The 18555-nt window shown below is 52.2% G+C and overlaps 1 protein-coding gene and 1 long non-coding RNA gene across 2 annotated transcripts in view; one reads left to right on the top strand and one right to left on the bottom strand.

Annotated features, from left to right (window-relative positions):
* LOC135546732 (galectin-4-like) overlaps positions 1-13292 on the top strand; it is a 30773-nt gene extending 17481 nt beyond the window's left edge. The window contains exons 5-9 of the mRNA XM_064975384.1: positions 5889-5918; positions 8659-8700; positions 8800-8888; positions 9638-9803; positions 12895-13292. Of these exons, the coding sequence (XP_064831456.1) occupies positions 5889-5918; positions 8659-8700; positions 8800-8888; positions 9638-9803; positions 12895-13041 (474 nt within the window). The 3' untranslated portion in view covers positions 13042-13292. The remainder of the gene's footprint in view (positions 1-5888; positions 5919-8658; positions 8701-8799; positions 8889-9637; positions 9804-12894) is intronic.
* A 59-nt stretch (positions 13293-13351) lies between these two features.
* LOC135546741 (uncharacterized) lies at positions 13352-17013 on the bottom strand. The gene is made up of 2 exons (XR_010456612.1): positions 13987-17013; positions 13352-13932 (listed from the first exon to the last, which is right to left on the bottom strand). It is a non-coding gene; the product is annotated as an uncharacterized LOC135546741 (long non-coding RNA).
* Between the last annotated feature and the right edge of the window lie 1542 nt (positions 17014-18555).

Genomic DNA, 18555 nt, shown 5'->3' with positions numbered 1-18555 from the left:
GCAGGGGAAGGGAGTAGGGGAAGGGAGTAGGGACTGGGGCAGGGGAAGGGAGTAGGGGAAGGGAGTAAGGACTGGGGTAGGGGAAGGGAGTGGTGGCTGGGGCAGGGAAGGGAGTAGGGACTGGGGTAGGGGAAGGGAGTAAGGACTGGGGTAGGGGAAGGGAGTAGGGACTGGGGTAGGGGAAGGGAGTAGGGACTGGGGCAGGGGAAGGGAGTAGGGACTGGGGCAGGGGGAAGGGAGTAGGGACTGGGGCAGGGAAGGGAGTAAGGACTGGGGTAGGGGAAGGGAGTAAGGACTGGGGTAGGGGAAGGGAGTGGTGGCTGGGGCAGGGGAAGGGAGTAAGGACTGGGGCAGGGGAAGGGAGTAGGGACTGGGGTAGGGGAAGGGAGTGGTGGCTGGGGCAGGGGAAGGGAGTAAGGACTGGGGCAGGGGAAGGGAGTAGGGACTGGGGCAGGGGAAGGGAGTAGGGGCTGGGGTAGGGGAAGGGAGTAGGGACTGGGGCAGGGGAAGGGAGTAGGGACTGGGGCAGGGGAAGGGAGTAAGGACTGGGGTAGGGGAAGGGAGTAAGGACTGGGGTAGGGGAAGGGAGTAGGGGCTGGAGCAGGGGGAGGGAGTAGGGGAATGGAGTAGGGGCTGGGGTAGGGGCTGGGGTAGGGGACGGGAGTAGTGGCTGGAGCAAGCGGAGGGAGTAGGGGCTGGAGCAGGGGGAAGGAGTAGGGGCTGGGGTAGGGGAAGGGAGTAGGTACTGGGGCAGGGGAAGGGAGTAGGGACTGGGGCAGGGGAAGGGAGTAGGGGCTGGGGTAGGGGAAGGGAGTGGGACTGGGGCAGGGGAAGGGAGTAGGGGCTGGGGCAGGGGAAGGGAGTAGGGGCTGGGGAAGGGGAAGGGAGTGGGACTGGGGCAGGGGAAGGGAGTAGGGGCTGGGGCAGGGGAAGGGAGTAGGGAGTAGGGACTGGGGTAGGGAAAGGGAGTAGGGGCTGGGGTAGGGGAAAGGGAAGGGAGTAGGGGAAGGGAGTAGGGGCTGGGGTAGGGGAAAGGAGTAGGGACTGGGGCAGGGGAAGGGAGTAGGACTGGGGCAGGGGAAGGGAGTAGGGGCTGGGGTAGGGGAAGGGAGTAGGGGCTGGGGTGGGGGACGGGGAAGGGAGTAGGGGAAGGGAGTAGGGGCTGGGGTAGGGGAAGGGAGTAGGGACTGGGGCAGGGGAAGGGAGTAGGGGCTGGGGTAGGGAGTAGGGGCTGGGGTAGGGGAAGGGAGTAGGGGCTGGGGTAGGGGAAGGGAGTAGGGGCTGGGGTAGGGGAAGGGAGTAGAGGCTGGGGTAGGGGAAGGGAGTAGGGACTGGGGCAGGGGAAGGGAGTAGGGGCTGGGGTAGGGAGTAGGGGCTGGGGTAGGGGAAGGGAGTGGTGGCTGGGGTAGGGGAAGGGAGTAGGGACTGGGGTAGGGGAAGGGAGTAGGGACTGGGGCAGGGGAAGGGAGTAGGGGCTGGGGTAGGGGAAGGGAGTAGGGACTGGGGCAGGGGAAGGGAGTAGGGACTGGGGCAGGGGAAGGGAGTAGGGGCTGGGGTAGGGTAAGGGAGTAGGGACTGGGGTTGGGGAAGGGAGTAGGGGCTGGGGTAGGGGAAGGGAGTAGGGGCTGGGGCAGGGGAAGGGAGTAGGGGCTGGGGTAGGGGAAGGGAGTAGGGGCTGGGGTAGGGGAAGGGAGTAGGGGCTGGGGTAGGGGAAGGGAGTAGGGGAAGGGAGTAGGGGAAGGGGTAGGGGAAGGGGTAGGGGAAGGGAGTAGGGGCTGGGGTAGGGGAAGGGAGTAGGGGCTGGGGTAGGGGAAGGGAGTAGGGGCTGGGGTAGGGGAAGGGGTAGGGGAAGGGGTAGGGGAAGGGGTAGGGGAAGGGAGTAGGGACTGGGGCAAGGAAGGGAGTAGGGACTGGGGCAGGGGAAGGGAGTAGGGGAAGGGAGTAGGGACTGGGGCAGGGGAAGGGAGTAGGGGGAAGGGAGTAGGTACTGGGGCAGGGGAAGGGAGTAGGGGAAGGGAGTAGGGACTGGGGTAGGGGAAGGGAGTAAGGACTGCGGCAGGGGAAGGGAGTAGGGACTGGGGCAGGGGAAGGGAGTAGGGACTGGGGCAGGGGAAGGGAGTAGGGACTGGGGCAGGGAAGGAGTAGGGACTGGGGCAGGGGAAGGGAGTAAGGACTGGGGTAGGGGAAGGGAGTGGTGGCTGGGGCAGGGGAAGGGAGTAGGGACTGGGGTAGGGGAAGGGAGTAGGGGCTGGGGTGGGGGACGGGGAAGGGAGTAGGGGGAAGGGAGTAGGGGCTGGGGTAGGGGAAGGGAGTAGGGACTGGGGCAGGGGAAGGGAGTAGGGGCTGGGGTAGGGAGTAGGGGCTGGGGTAGGGGAAGGGGGAGTAGGGGCTGGGGTAGGGGAAGGGAGTAGGGGCTGGGGTAGGGGAAGGGAGTAGGGGCTGGGGTAGGGGAAGGGGAGTAGGGACTGGGGCAGGGGAAGGGAGTAGGGGCTGGGGTAGGGAGTAGGGGCTGGGGTAGGGGAAGGGAGTGGTGGCTGGGGTAGGGAAGGGAGTAGGGACTGGGGTAGGGGAAGGGAGTAGGGACTGGGGCAGGGGAAGGGAGTAGGGGCTGGGGTAGGGGAAGGGAGTAGGGACTGGGGCAGGGGAAGGGAGTAGGGACTGGGGCAGGGAAGGGAGTAGGGGCTGGGGTAGGGTAAGGGAGTAGGGACTGGGGTTGGGGAAGGGAGTAGGGGCTGGGGTAGGGGAAGGGAGTAGGGGCTGGGGCAGGGGAAGGGAGTAGGGGCTGGGGTAGGGGAAGGGAGTAGGGGCTGGGGTAGGAGAAGGGAGTAGGGGCTGGGGTAGGGGAAGGGAGTAGGGGAAGGGAGTAGGGGAAGGGGTAGGGGAAGGGGTAGGGGAAGGGAGTAGGGGCTGGGGTAGGGGAAGGGAGTAGGGGCTGGGGTAGGGAAGGGAGTAGGGGCTGGGGTAGGGGAAGGGGTAGGGGAAGGGGGTAGGGAAGGGGTAGGGGAAGGGAGTAGGGACTGGGGCAAGGAAGGGAGTAGGGACTGGGGCAGGGGAAGGGAGTAGGGGAAGGGAGTAGGGACTGGGGCAGGGGGAAGGGAGTAGGGGAAGGGAGTAGGTACTGGGGCAGGGAAGGGAGTAGGGGAAGGGTGTAGGGACTGGGGTAGGGGAAGGGAGTAAGGACTGCGGCAGGGGAAGGGAGTAGGGACTGGGGCAGGGGAAGGGAGTAGGGACTGGGGCAGGGGAAGGGAGTAGGGACTGGGGCAGGGGAAGGGAGTAGGGACTGGGGCAGGGGAAGGGAGTAAGGACTGGGGTAGGGGAAGGGAGTGGTGGCTGGGGCAGGGGAAGGGAGTAGGGACTGGGGTAGGGGAAGGGAGTAAGGACTGGGGTAGGGGAAGGGAGTAGGGACTGGGGTATGGGGAAGGGAGTAAGGACTGGGGTAGGGGAAGGGAGTAGGGACTGGGGCAGGGGAAGGGAGTAGGGACTGGGGTAGGGGAAGGGAGTAAGGACTGGGGTAGGGGAAGGGAGTAGGGACTGGGGTAGGGGAAGGGAGTAGGGACTGGGGCAGGGGAAGGGAGTAGGGACTGGGGCAGGGGAAGGGAGTAGGGACTGGGGCAGGGGAAGGGAGTAAGGACTGGGGTAGGGGAAGGGAGTAAGGACTGGGGTAGGGGAAGGGAGTGGTGGCTGGGGCAGGGGAAGGGAGTAAGGACTGGGGCAGGGGAAGGGAGTAGGGGCTGGGGTAGGGGAAGGGAGTAGGGACTGGGGCAGGGGAAGGGAGTAGGGACTGGGGCAGGGGAAGGGAGTAAGGACTGGGGTAGGGGAAGGGAGTAGGGGCTGGGGTAGGGGAAGGGAGTAGGGACTGGGGTAGGGAAGGGAGTAGGGACTGGGGCAGGGGAAGGGAGTAGGGGCTGGGGTAGGGGAAGGGAGTAGGGACTGGGGCAGGGGAAGGAGTAGGGACTGGGGCAGGGGAAGGGAGTAAGGACTGGGGTAGGGGAAGGGAGTAAGGACTGGGGTAGGGGAAGGGAGTAGGGACTGGGGCAGGGGAAGGGAGTAGGGACTGGGGTAGGGGAAGGGAGTAGGGACTGGGGCAGGGGAAGGGAGTAAGGACTGGGGCAGGGGAAGTGAGTAGGGACTGGGGCAGGGGAAGGGAGTGGGACTGGGGCAGGGGAAGGGAGTAGGGGCTGGGGTAGGGGAAGGGAGTGGTGGCTGGGGCAGGGGAAGGGAGTAGGGACTGGGGCAGGGGAAGGGAGTAGGGACTGGGGCAGGGGAAGGGAGTAAGGACTGGGGTAGGGGAAGGGAGTAAGGACTGGGGTAGGGGAAGGGAGTAGGGACTGGGGTAGGGGAAGGGAGTGGTGGCTGGGGTAGGGGAAGGGAGTGGTGGCTGGGGCAGGGGAAGGGAGTGGTGGCTGGGGCAGGGGAAGGGAGTGGTGGCTGGGGTAGGGAAGGGGAGTGGTGGCTGGGGCAGGGGAAGGGAGTAGGGACTGGGGCAGGGGAAGGGAGTGGTGGCTGGGGTAGGGGAAGGGAGTAGGGGCTGGGGCAGGGGAAGGGAGTGGTGGCTGGGGTAGGGGAAGGGAGTGGTGGCTGGGGCAGGGGAAGGGAGTGGTGGCTGGGGTAGGGGAAGGGAGTGGTGGCTGGGGCAGGGGAAGGGAGTGGTGGCTGGGGTAGGGGAAGGGAGTGGTGGCTGGGGTAGGGGAAGGGAGTGGTGGCTGGGGCAGGGGAAGGGAGTGGTGGCTGGGGCAGGGGAAGGGAGTAGGGAGTAGGGGCTGGGGAAGGGAGTAGGGACTGGGGTAGGGGAAGGGAGTAGGGGAAGGGAGTAAGGACTGGGGTAGGGGAAGGGAGTAGGGACTGGGGCAGGGGAAGGGAGTAAGGACTGGGGTAGGGGAAGGGAGTAAGGACTGGGGCAGGGGGAGGGAGTAGGGGCTGGAGCAGGGGAAGGGAGTAAGGACTGGGGTAGGGGAAGGGAGTGGTGGCTGGGGTAGGGGAAGGGAGTAGGGACTGGGGCAGGGGAAGGGAGTAGGGACTGGGGCAGGGGAAGGGAGTAGGGACTGGGGCAGGGGAAGGGAGTAGGGACTGGGGTAGGGGAAGGGAGTAGGGGAAGGGAGTAAGGACTGGGGTAGGGGAAGGGAGTAGGGACTGGGGCAGGGGAAGGGAGTAAGGACTGGGGTAGGGGAAGGGAGTAGGGGAAGGGAGTAAGGACTGGGGTAGGGGAAGGGAGTAGGGACTGGGGCAGGGGAAGGGAGTAAGGACTGGGGTAGGGGAAGGGAGTAGGGACTGGGGCAGGGGAAGGGGAGTGGTGGCTGGGGCAGGGGAAGGGAGTAAGGACTGGGGCAGGGGAAGGGAGTAGGGACTGGGGCAGGGGAAGGGAGTGGTGGCTGGGGCAGGGGAAGGGAGTAAGGACTGGGGCAGGGGAAGGGAGTAAGGACTGGGGTAGGGGAAGGGAGTGGTGGCTGGGGTAGGGGAAGGGAGTAGGGACTGGGGTAGGGGAAGGGAGCAGGGACTGGGGTAGGGGAAGGGAGTAGGGACTGGGGCAGGGGAAGGGAGTAAGGACTGGGGCAGGGGAAGGGAGTAAGGACTGGGGCAGGGGAAGGGAGCAGTATGTAAACACACCTCAGAGAAGAAGTTGATTTCTGTTACCCACAAATATAGGGTCAGCGTACTCTTCCCAACAAAGATAATTGTTTTATTGTCTGTCATGTGTATGTTAATTCAATGGTTCAAATCTTTGAGTGACAGTTGCAAACAAAACATAGGATGAGACAGGAGGAAATGAAAAACAAGTGGAATTAATTAATTGTGGGTTAACAGTACATAATATATGTATACTCATGAATGCCTTTCTTAGTGTGTCATAAACTCGGGATGACATTCGGTATGTTTCCTACCGTCAACAGGGAGGAAATCCTGCAGGTGATCAAATTGGGGTAAGTTGGTAGGTGGTGCGTCTGTTTCAACAAATACCATTACATGGATTTGGGCGGCAGGTAGCCTAGTGGTTAGAGTGTAGAGGAGGCAGGTAGCCTAGTGGTTAGAGTGTAGAGGAGGCAGGTAGCCTAGTGGTTAGAATATAGAGGCGGCAGGGTAGCCTAGTGGTTACAGCGTTGGACTAGTAACCGTAAAGGTTGCAAGATCGAATCCCCCGAGCTGACAAGGTACAAATCTGTCGTTCTGCCCCTGAACAAGGCAGTTAACCCACTGTTCCTAGGCCGTCATTGAACATAAGAATTTGTTCTTAACTGACTTGCCAAGTTAAATAAAGATCAATCATTTGTATTGCCTTTTGTCAGTGCCTATCACGCAGGGGGATCCGTACATATAGACAGCGATGTTAGACGTTTTGTCTTATCATGCAGGGGGATCCGTACATTTAGACAGCGATGTTAGACGTTTTGTCTTATCATGCAGGGGGATCCGTACATTTAGACAGAGATGTTAGACGTTTTGTCTTATCATGCAGGGGATCCGTACATTTAGACAGCGATGTTAGACGTTTTGTCTTATCATGCAGGGGGATCCGTACATTTAGACAGCGATGTTAGACGTTTTGTCTTATCATGCAGGGGGATCCGTACATTTAGACAGCGATGTTAGACGTTTTGTCTTATCATGCAGGGGGATCCGTACATTTAGACAGCGATGTTAGACGTTTTGTCTTATCATGCAGGGGGATCCGTACATTTAGACAGCGATGTTAGACGTTTTGTCTTATCATGCAGGGGATCCGTACATTTAGACAGCGATGTTAGACGTTTTGTCTTATCATGCAGGGGGATCCGTACATTTAGACAGCGATGTTAGACGTTTTGTCTTATCATGCAGGGGGATCCGTACATTTAGACAGCGATGTTAGACGTTTTGTCTTATCATGCAGGGGGATCCGTACATTTAGACAGCGATGTTAGACGTTTTGTCTTATCATGCAGGGGGATCCGTACATTTAGACAGAGATGTTAGACGTTTTGTCTTATCATGCAGGGGGATCCGTACATTTAGACAGCGATGTTAGACGTTTTGTCTTATCATGCAGGGGGATCCGTACATTTAGACAGCGATGTTAGACGTTTTGTCTTATCATGCAGGGGATCCGTACATTTAGACAGCGATGTTAGACGTTTTGTCTTATCATGCAGGGGGATCCGTACATTTAGACAGCGATGTTAGACGTTTTGTCTTATCATGCAGGGGGATCCGTACATTTAGACAGCGATGTTAGACGTTTTGTCTTATCATGCAGGGGATCCGTACATTTAGACAGCGATGTTAGACGTTTTGTCTTATCATGCAGGGGATCCGTACATTTAGACAGCGATGTTAGACGTTTTGTCTTATCATGCAGGGGGATCCGTACATTTAGACAGCGATGTTAGACGTTTTGTCTTATCATGCAGGGGGATCCGTACATTTAGACAGAGATGTTAGACGTTTTGTCTTATCATGCAGGGGGATCCGTACATTTAGACAGCGATGTTAGACGTTTTGTCTTATCATGCAGGGGGATCCGTACATTTAGACAGCGATGTTAGACGTTTTGTCTTATCATGCAGGGGGATCCGTACATTTAGACAGCGATGTTAGACGTTTTGTCTTATCATGCAGGGGGATCCGTACATTTAGACAGAGATGTTAGACGTTTTGTCTTATCATGCAGGGGGATCCGTACATTTAGACAGCGATGTTAGACGTTTTGTCTTATCATGCAGGGGGATCCGTACATTTAGACAGCGATGTTAGATATTTGCCTGATTCGGTGCTCATAAAAACAAAAAGACTACCTCACATTGGGATTGAACCCACAACTCTCTGAACTTTAGCTCACAGCCTGCTCCACTTGGCGCTGACAACAACTCCAGGGCAAGCCACTAGCTTACTTCATAGTAATGGTGTTGTTTATGTTTAACCCTCGCCCTAAACCTTAACCACTTTGAAATGAATTAAATAAAAAAAATAGACGTTTGTCCGTACCACTTCAGATTTCGACGTTAAACAGTGATATCTTGTCGTATCAGGGTGGATCCCAAGGTGATCAGGGTGGATCCCCAGGTGATCAGGGTGGATCCCCAAGTGATCAGGGTGGATCCCCAGGTGATCAGGGTGGATCCCCAGGTGATCAGGGTGGATCCCCAGGTGATCAGGGTGGATCCCCAGGTGATCAGGGTGGATCCCCAAGTGATCAGGGTGGATCCCCAGGTGATCAGGGTGGATCCCCAGGTGATCAGGGTGGATCCCCAGGTGATCAGGGTGGATCCCCAAGTGATCAGGGTGGATCCCCAAGTGATCAGGGTGGATCCCCAGGTGATCAGGGTGGATCCCCAGGTGATCAGGGTGGATCCCCAAGTGATCAGGGTGGATCCCCAGGTGATCAGGGTGGATCCCCAGGTGATCAGGGTGGATCCTCAGGTGACATGGGTGTAGGTCTGATCAGGGTGGATCCCCAGGTGATCAGGGTGGATCCCCAAGTGATCAGGGTGGATCCCCAGGTGACATGGGTGTAGGTCTGATCAGGGTGGATCCCCAGGTGACATGGGTGTAGGTCAGATCAGGGTGGATCCCCAGGTGACATGGGTGTAGGTCTGATCAGGGTGGATCCCCAGGTGATCAGAGTGTAGGTCTGACTTCAAAAGAGGCTACTGATGGCCGTTCTCTGACACTCCACTCTGTTCACAGGGAAACCTACCGGTCATGGATGGACAGCCAATATTCAAACCTGTAAGTAACATCTCTGTGAGTCAGGATAGATTTGTTTTGTCCTAAGTATACATACGTACAGTATCGACTACATGCTGACTCCTGTCCTATGTGTATCAGCCTGTCCCGTACACCATCTTGATTCCAGGAGGGATGTCTACGAAGAAGACCATCGTCATCAGAGGCATGGTGCCTCTAGGAGCGAACAGGTCTGTAGGACCCTAACCCCTAACCCCATTACCCTATCCCCTAACCCCTATCTCCTAACCCCTATCTGAGGCATGGTGCCGCTAGGAGCAAACAGGTCTGTAGTACCCCTATACCCTAACCCCTATACTCTAACCCCTAACCCTACAGAGCTAAGCGGTTGGTGGTCACCATTTAACATACTGTGTGTATGTGTGTGTGTGTGTGTGTGTGTGTGTGTGTGTGTGTGTGTGTGTGTGTAGTGTGTGTGTAGTGTGTGTGTGTGTGTGTGTGTGTGTGTGTGTGTGTGTGTGTGTGTGTGTGTGTGTGTGTGTGTGTGTGTGTGTGTGTGTGTGTGTGTGTGTGTGTGTGTGTGTGTGTGTAGTGTGTGTGTGTGTGTTTTACCAGAAGGGTTAGAATTAATATTAGGAGTTAGGGTTATGTTAAGGTTGGGTTAGGGCTAAGGTTAGATTTAGGGTTAGGGTTAAGGTTAGATTTAGGGTCAGGGGAAATGGATTTAGCATTACAAAATGTTCCTTTTTTTAGTCAACGATCTACACAAAATACACTGTAATGTCAAAGTGGAAGAAACATTCTAACATTTAAAAATGTTTTATGGACAATTACACACTAAAATACACTTGAGTATACAAAATACAAACCATTGACAACATCTGTGCTTTCCATTCAACATGAATAACTCTGTGGTTGGGGTTCTGTGTGTTGCAGGTTCAACATGAATAACTCTGTGGTGGGGTTCTTTGTGTTGCAGGTTCTCGATTAACTTCAAAGTGGGCAGCTCAGGGGACATAGCGTTCCACCTAAACCCTCGTGTGCAGGAGAGAGAGCTGGTGAGAAACAGTTTTATTGGTGGGAGCTGGGAGACGGAGGAGAGAGAGATCACCATCAACCCCTTCCTGGAGGGACAGTACTTTGATGTGAGTAAACAAGGAACAGGTCTGTGTCAAGAATATTAGCCTATTCCCTACATAGTGCACTACTTTAGACCAGAGCCATATAGAACCCTATTCCCTACATAGAGAACTACTTTAGACCAGAGCCCTATAGAACCCTATTCCCTACATAGAGAACTACTTTAGACCAGAGCCCTATAGAACCCTATTCCCTACATAGAGAACTACTTTAGACCAGAGCCCTATAGAACCCTATTCCCTATATAGTGCACTACTTTAGACCAGAGCCCTATAGAACCCTATTCCCTATATAGTGCACTACTTTAGACCAGAGCCCTATAGAACCCTATTCCCTACATAGTGCACTACTTTAGACCAGAGCCATATAGAACCCTATTCCCTACATAATGAACTACTTTAGACCAGAGCCCTATAGAACCCTATTCCCTACATAGAGAACTACTTTAGACCAGAGCCCTATAGAACCCTATTCCCTACATAGAGAACTACTTTAGACCAGAGCCCTATAGAACCCTATTCCCTACATAGTGCACTACTTTAGACCAGAGCCATATAGAACCATATTCCCTATATAGTGAACTACTTTAGACCAGAGCCCTATAGAACCCTATTCCCTACATAGTGCACTACTTTAGACCAGAGCCATATAGAACCATATTCCCTATATTGTGAACTACTTTTGACTTGGGCCTATGGGGCTCTGGTGAAAAGGGAGTAGGGTGGCATTTGGGGTGTAGCCCATATCTATGGACATACAGTACCAGTCAAAAGTTTGGACACACCCACTCATTCAAGGGTTTTTCTTTATTTTACTATGTTCTACATTGTAGAATAATAGTGAAGACATCAAAACTATGAAACAACACATATGGAATCATGTATTAACCAAACAAAGTGTTAAACAAACAACTCTGCGGTCCAACTCATCCCAAACCATCTAAATTGGGTTGAGGTTGGGTGATTGTGGAGGCCAGGTCATCTGATGCAGCACTCCATCACTCTCCTTCTTGGTCAAATAGCCCTTACACAACCTGGAGGTGTGTTGGGTCATTGTCCCGTTGAAAAACAAATGATAGTCCCACTAAGCGCAGACAAGATGGGATGGCGTATCACTGCAGAATGCTGTGGTAGCCATGCTGGTTAAGTGTGCCTTGAATTCTAAATAAATCACAGACAGTGTCACCAGCAAAGCACCGTCACACCATAACACCTCCTCCTCCATGCTTCACGGTGGGAAGTGACTATACATAGATAATAAATAGTGAGTAGTAGCAGTGTAAAAACAAAAAGGGGGTCAATGTAAATAGTCCAGATGACCATTTGATTAGCTGTTCAGGAGTCTTATGGTTTGGGGGTCGAAGCTGTTAAAGAGCCCTTTGGACCTAGACTTGGCACTCCGGTACCACTTGCCGTGCGGTAGCAGAGAGAACAGTCTATGACTGGGGTTGCTGGAGTCTATGACAATTCTTTGGGCCTTCCTCTAACACCGCCTGGTATAGAGGTCCTGAATGCCAGGAAGCTTGGCCCCAGTGATGTACTGGGTCATACGCACTACCCTCTGTTGTGACTTCCGGGTCAGATGCCGAGCAGTTACCATACCAGACGGTGATGCAACCGGTCAGGATGCTCTCGATGTAGTAGAGGTAACTCTGGGTCTTCTTCTCCTGTGGCGGTCCTCATGAGAGACAGTTTCATCATAGCGCTTGATTGTTTTTTGCGACTGCACTTGAAGAATTTTTCAGAGTTCTAGACATTTTCCTGGATTGACTGACCTTCATGTCTTAAAGTAATGATGGACTGTCGTTTCTCTTTGCTTATTTGAGCTGTTCTTGCCATAATATGTACTTGGTCTTTTACCAAATAGGGCTATCTACTGTATGCCACCTATCCCTTGTTACAACACAACTGATTGGCTCAAACCCATTACAAAAAAGGAATTCCACAAATGAACTTTTAACAAGGCACACCTGTTAATTGAAATGCATTCCAGGTGAAGCTGGTTGAGAGAATGTCAAGAGTGTGCAAAGCTGTCGTCAAGACAAAAGGTGGCTACTTTGAAGAATCTCAAATCTCAAATATATTTTGATTTGTTTGACAATTTTTCAGTTACGACATGATTCCAGTTATATCATTTCATAGTTTTGATGTCTTCACTATTATTCTGGGTGGCAGGTAGCCTAGTGGTTAGAGTGTAGAGGTGGCAGGTAGCCTAGTGGTTAGAGTGTAGAGGCGGCAGGTAGCCTAGTGGTTAGAGTGTAGAGGCGGCAGGTAGCCTAGTGGTTAGAGTGTAGAGGAGGCAGGTAGCCTAGTGGTTAGAGTGTAGAGGCGGCAGGGTAGCCTAGTGGTTAGAGTGTAGAGGCGGCAGGGTAGCCTAGTGGTTAGAGTGTAGAGGTGGCAGGTAGCCTAGTGGTTAGAGTGTAGAGGCGGCAGGGTAGCCTTGTGGTTAGAGTGTAGAGGCGGCAGGGTAGCCTAGTGGTTAGAGTGTAGAGGTGGCAGGGTAGCCTAGTGGTTAGAGTGTAGAGGCGGCAGGGTAGCCTAGTGGTTAGAGTGTAGAGGTGGCAGGGTAGCCTAGTGGTTAGAGCATTGGTCCAGTAACCGAAATGTTGCTACATCGAATCCCATGAGCTGACAAGGTAAAATCTGTCATTCTGCCCTTGAACAAGGTAGTTAACCCACTGTTCCTACGCGGTCATTTTAAATAAGAATTTGTTCTCAGCTGACTTGTCTAGTTAAATAAAGGTAAACTAAATACTGTTCTACAATATAGTAAAGAGAAAAGACCTGGAATGAGTAGATGTATCCAACCTTTTGACTGGTACTGTACATAAAATATAAATTCACAGTCAGATTAGTGTCCTTTCTGTTTGTCATCTCACTCCTCATCAAGTCTCTTCGATGTGCTCTGTTTTTAATGCTTATTAATCTGTCTGTCTGTCTGTCTGTCTGTCTGTCTGTCTGTTTGTCTGTCTCTCTCTCTCTCTGTCTCTCTCTCTCTGTCTCTCTCTGTTTGTCTCTCTCTGTGTCTCTCTCTCTGTCTCTGTCTCTGTCTCTCTCTCTCTCTCTCTGTCTCTCTCTCTCTCTGTCTCTCTCTCAGATGTCTATCCGTTGTGGGAACCAGCGGTTCAAGGTGTTTGTGAACGGGCAGCACATGTGTGACTTCTTCCATCGCTTCCAGAACTACAACCAGATAGACACGGTGGAGCTGGAGGGAGATGTACAGATCTCATACGTACACTTCTGAGATAATACACACACACACACACACACACACACACACACACACACACACACACACACACACACACACACACACACACACACACACACACACACACACACACACACACACACACACACACACACACACACACACACACACACACAATGATTCAACATTGTACTTCTTACTACTTCCGCTATTAGATGTTAATTACATCCTAAGACAGAAAATCAAAGTAATTAAACTATGTGAATAAAATCCATACTAAAAGACGTCTTTTAACGCCTCATTTCCTGCACTGCAACAGATAGACATGATCCACACAACGATGTAAGGAATACACTGTACACATTTTATTTCATACAAAATAAGTATAAAAAATTATTATTATTTTTTTTTAAACCATAGAAGTGACAATAACATGTGACTGTCACCGTAACATATTCTTCATCTCCCCGTCAACTACATGGAAACCAATGAGCATCATTTATAAACCAATCAGATCACAGAATACTGCCTCTACTGACTGCATGATATGTTAAGACTCTGTAAGTCAGGATAGAGGATGTTCCATATCGGTGCATTGGGGGAATATCGCTATATAATTGCTACATACTGTACTTACAAAATTAGAATTTTATTTTGTCTTAATATTTTACAATTACAATTTTGGTTAGTTGTAAAAAAAAAAAAAAAATAATAATAAAAAAATGAAGTATTTACAAATTCACATTGTGAAAAATAAGTTGAACTCATTTATAACATTGTTGTGGGGCAAAAGCATAATTGAGCCTAATGTATGTGCGTTATGGTGTACTGAACAACATATAAAGAATATATGGAGAGGAAAAGCCTCATCAATACATGATTCACGTGACTTCATTCTAATACACCACTGTACCAGCTGTCTACCTGTACACTACTGTACCAGCTGTAAACCTGTACACCACTGTACCAGCTGTCTACCTGTACACTACTGTACTGGCTGTCTACCTGTACACTACCGTACCAGCTGTCTACCTGTACACCACTGTACCAGCTGTCTACCTGTACACTACTGTACTGGCTGTCTACCTGTACACTACCGTACCAGCTGTCTACCTGTACACCACCGTACCTGCTGTCTACCTGTACACCACCGTACCAGCTGTCTACCAGCTGTCTACCTGTACACTACCGTACCAGCTGTCTACCTGTACACTACCGTACCAGCTGTCTACCAGCTGTCTACCTGTACACCACCGTAACAGCTGTCTACCAGCTGTCTACCTGTACACTACCGTACCAGCTGTCTACCTGTACACTACCGTACCAGCTGTCTACCTGTATACTACCGTACCAGCTGTCTACCAGCTGTCTACCTGTACACTACCGTACCAGCTGTCTACCTGTACACTACCGTACCAGCTGTCTACCAGCTGTCTACCTGTGCACTACCTGTAAACTACTGTACTAGCTGTCTACCTGTACACTACCGTACAAGCTGTCTACCTGTACACTACTGTACCAGCTGTCTACCTGTACACTATCATACCAGCTGTCTACCTGTACACTACCGTACCGGCTGTCTACCTGTACACTACTGTACTGGCTGTCTACCTGTACACTGCCGTACCAGCTGTCTACCTGTACACTACCGTACCAGCTGTCTACCTGTACACTGCCGTACCGGCTGTCTCCATTGAGTTAGAATGTAAAGTACCAAAGATAGAGCAGGATCATGTACATCACGTCTTTACTGGCGCGGAACAACATGTAGATAAATGCTAGAACGTTCCTCCTACTATGAAATGTCCGCCTGACGTGGTGCTTTGTGGTCCATGCAGACTGTTGCATTGACAAGGTAAAAGACCTACAAAAGGGGGCTCTATTCAATCTGGGAAGCTGAAGAAGCGTCACAGATTCCGTGATGGAAATGTAAACGACACATGCATCGTTTACCGTGAGGTAAGTCTTCGCTTAAGCGGGAACATTGCCTTTACATTTATATATATATATATATTTTTTTTTAATGTAACCTTTATTTAAACTAGTCAGATAAGAACAAACTGTTTAAATCACACTGTAAAGCTGAACTTCCGCAATGCGGATTGAATAGAGCCCCGAGAACACATGAAATGTCATTCAAACAAACACAAAAAAATATAAAATAAGCCTAAAAATACAAGAACACGTTAATATTAGTGCAAAGGTCTTATACATAACAATAAAATAAAAGAATACACACGTTTAAACAATATTATATAATAGCAACACTGTGCTTTGAGCCACATGTACGTTTGAGTGTGGTGTGACCCTTAGGTAGCCATAGTAACTATCAGGTAGCCATAGTAACCCTTACGTAGCCATAGTACCTATCAGGTAGCCATAGTAACCCTTAGGTAGCCATAGTAACTATCAGGTAGCCATTGTTACCCTTAGGTAGCCCTAGTAACTATCAGGTAGCCATAGTAACCCTTAGGTAGCCATAGTAACTATCAGGTAGCCATTGTTACCCTTAGGTAGCCATAGTAACTATCAGGTAGCCATTGTAACCCTTACGTAGCCATAGTAACTATCAGGTACCCATTGTAACCCTTAGGTAGCCATAGTAACTATCAGGTAGCCAGTGTAACCCTTAGGTAGCCATAGTAACTATCAGGTAGCCATTGTAACCCTTAGGTAGCCATAGTAACTATCAGGTAGCCATTGTAACCATTAGGTAGCCATAGTAACTATCAGGTACCCATTGTAACCCTTAGGTAGCCATAGTAACTATCAGGTACCCATTGTAACCCTTAGGTAGCCATAGTAACCCTCAGGTAGCCATAGTTACCGTCCGGTAGCTTTGGGTTAAACCAACATCTACTCTGATTTCAAAGTACTCTCGTCTGAGTGTGTCAGAGCGCAGAATAACGGATTCAAACGCTCAACACCCGTTGAATATGTCCGGTGTCAGTAAACGTCGGGCAAAAAAAACTACGTAATTCAATTGTTGCCAGCAGCACAGTTACAGTCACCGACACTCTAGATAACATGAAAACAGCCTAACTAGCTCTGCTAGTGTGAGTAAAATGGTCAGAGTGAGATATTGTCTCATTTGTGTCTGGAAGTAGCTAGTTAACCGTTAGCCCGTTAGCTTGGGAGACAGAGTGAGACTGTGGGAGACAAAGTGAGATTGGGGGAGACAGAGTGAGACTGGGGGAGACAGAGTGAGACTGGGGGAGACAGAGTGAGACTGGGTGAGACGGAGTGAGACTGGGTGAGACAGAGTGAGACTGGGGGAGACAGAGTGAGACTGGGGGAGACTGGGTGAGACGGAGTGAGACTGGGTGAGACGGAGTGAGACTGGGGGAGACGGAGTGAGACTGGGGGAGACAGAGTGAGACTGGGGGAGACAGAGTGAGACTGGGGGAGACAGAGTGAGACTGGGGGAGACAGAGTGAGACTGGGGGAGACAGAGTGAGACTGGGGGAGACAGTGTGAGACTGGGGGAGACAGTGTGAGACTGGGGGAGACAGAGTGAGACTGGGTGAGACTGGGGGAGACGGAGTGAGACTGGGTGAGACTGGGTGAGACGGAGTGAGACTGGGGGAGACGGAGTGAGACTGGGGAGACAGAGTGAGACTGGGGGAGACAGAGTGAGACTGGGGGAGACAGAGTGAGACTGGGGGAGACAGAGTGAGACTGGGGGAGACAGTGTGAGACTGGGGGAGACAGAGTGAGACTGGGTGAGACAGAGTGAGACTGGGTGAGACTGGGTGAGACGGAGTGAGACTGGGGAGACAGAGTGAGACTGGGGGAGACAGAGTGAGACTGGGGGAGACAGAGTGAGACTGGGGGAGACAGAGTGAGACTGGGGGAGACAGTGTGAGACTGGGGGAGACAGAGTGAGACTGGGGGAGACAGAGTGAGACTGGGGAGACAGAGTGAGACTGGGTGAGACAGAGTGAGACTGGGTGAGACAGAGTGAGACTGGGGAGACAGAGTGAGACTGGGGGAGACGGAGTGAGACTGGGGGAGACGGTGAGACTGGGGAGACGGAGTGAGACTGGGGGAGACAGTGTGAGACTGGGGGAGACGGAGTGAGACTGGGGGAGACAGTGTGAGACTGGGGGAGACTGGGGGAGACGGAGTGAGACTGGGGGAGACAGTGTGAGACTGGGGGAGACTGGGGGAGACAGAGTGAGACTGGGGGAGACGGAGTGAGACTGGGGGAGACAGAGTGAGACTGGGGGAGACAGAGTGAGACTGGGGGAGACAGATTGAGAATGGGGGAGACAGAGTGAGACTGGGGAGACAGAGTGAGACTGGGGGAGACAGATTGAGACTGGGGGAGACAGAGTGAGACTGGGTGAGACTGGGGGAGACAGAGTGAGACTGGGGGAGACAGAGTGAGACTGGGGGAGACAGATTGAGACTGGGGGAGACAGATTGAGACTGGGGGAGACAGAGTGAGACTGGGGGAGAGTCTGTGTTGAGATCCATTCATTGTAATGGGCTCTATCCCACTGGCAGGGCCATTCATTGTAATGGGCTCTATCCCACCAGCAGGGCCATTCATTGTAATGGGCTCTATCCCACCAGCAGGGCCATCCATTGTAATGGGCTCTATCTCACTGGCAGGGCCATTCATTGTAATGGGCTCTATCCCACCAGCAGGGCCATTCATTGTAATGGGCTCTATCCCACTGGCAGGGCCATTCATTGTAATGGGCTCTATCCCACCGGCAGGGCCATTCATTGTAATGGGCTCTATCCCACCAGCAGGGCCATTCATTGTAATGGGAGCTATCCCACTGGCAGGGCCATTCATTGTAATGGGCTCTATCCCACCAGCAGGGCCATTCATTGTAATGGGAGCTATCCCACTGGCAGGGCCATTCATTGTAATGGGCTCTATCCCACCAGCAGGGCCATTCATTGTAATGGGCTCTATCCCACCAGCAGGGCCATTCATTGTAATGGGCTCTATCCCACCAGCAGGGCCATTCATTGTATTAGTGCCATACATTCTATGATTAGTCCTCTGCTCCAATACTTGCTGGACGGTTGCTTCAGTTAGCTGGACATGTTCAGTATTTTAGCTCCTGAGTTGACACTGTATACTATACACGCTTTGTGGCAGGCAGGGTCTTAGCTGGTACCGTGTAGATCACTATATGGCAGGGTCTTAGCTGGTACTGTGTAGATCACTATATGGCAGGGTCTTAGCTGGTACTGTGTAGATCACTATATGGCAGGGTCTTAGCTGGTACTGTGTAGATCACTATATGGCAGGGTCTTAGCTGGTACTGTGTAGATCACTATATGGCAGGGTCTTAGCTGGTACTGTGTAGATCACTATATGGCAGGGTCTTAGCTGGTACTGTGTAGATCACTATATGGCAGGGTCTTAGCTGGTACTGTGTAGATCACTATATGGCAGGGTCTTAGCTGGTACTGTGTAGATCACTATATGGCAGGGTCTTAGCTGGTACTGTGTAGATCACTATATGGCAGGGTCTCAGCTGGTACTGTGTAGATCACTATATGGCAGGGTCTTAGCTGGTACTG

The sequence above is a fragment of the Oncorhynchus masou genome, chromosome 9 (genome assembly GCF_036934945.1).
Source record: "Oncorhynchus masou masou isolate Uvic2021 chromosome 9, UVic_Omas_1.1, whole genome shotgun sequence".
In the NCBI taxonomy this organism is placed as follows: Eukaryota; Metazoa; Chordata; class Actinopteri; order Salmoniformes; family Salmonidae; genus Oncorhynchus; species Oncorhynchus masou.
The sequence above is the reverse complement of the archived record's forward strand: the minus strand, read 5'-3'. Positions and strand labels throughout refer to the sequence as shown.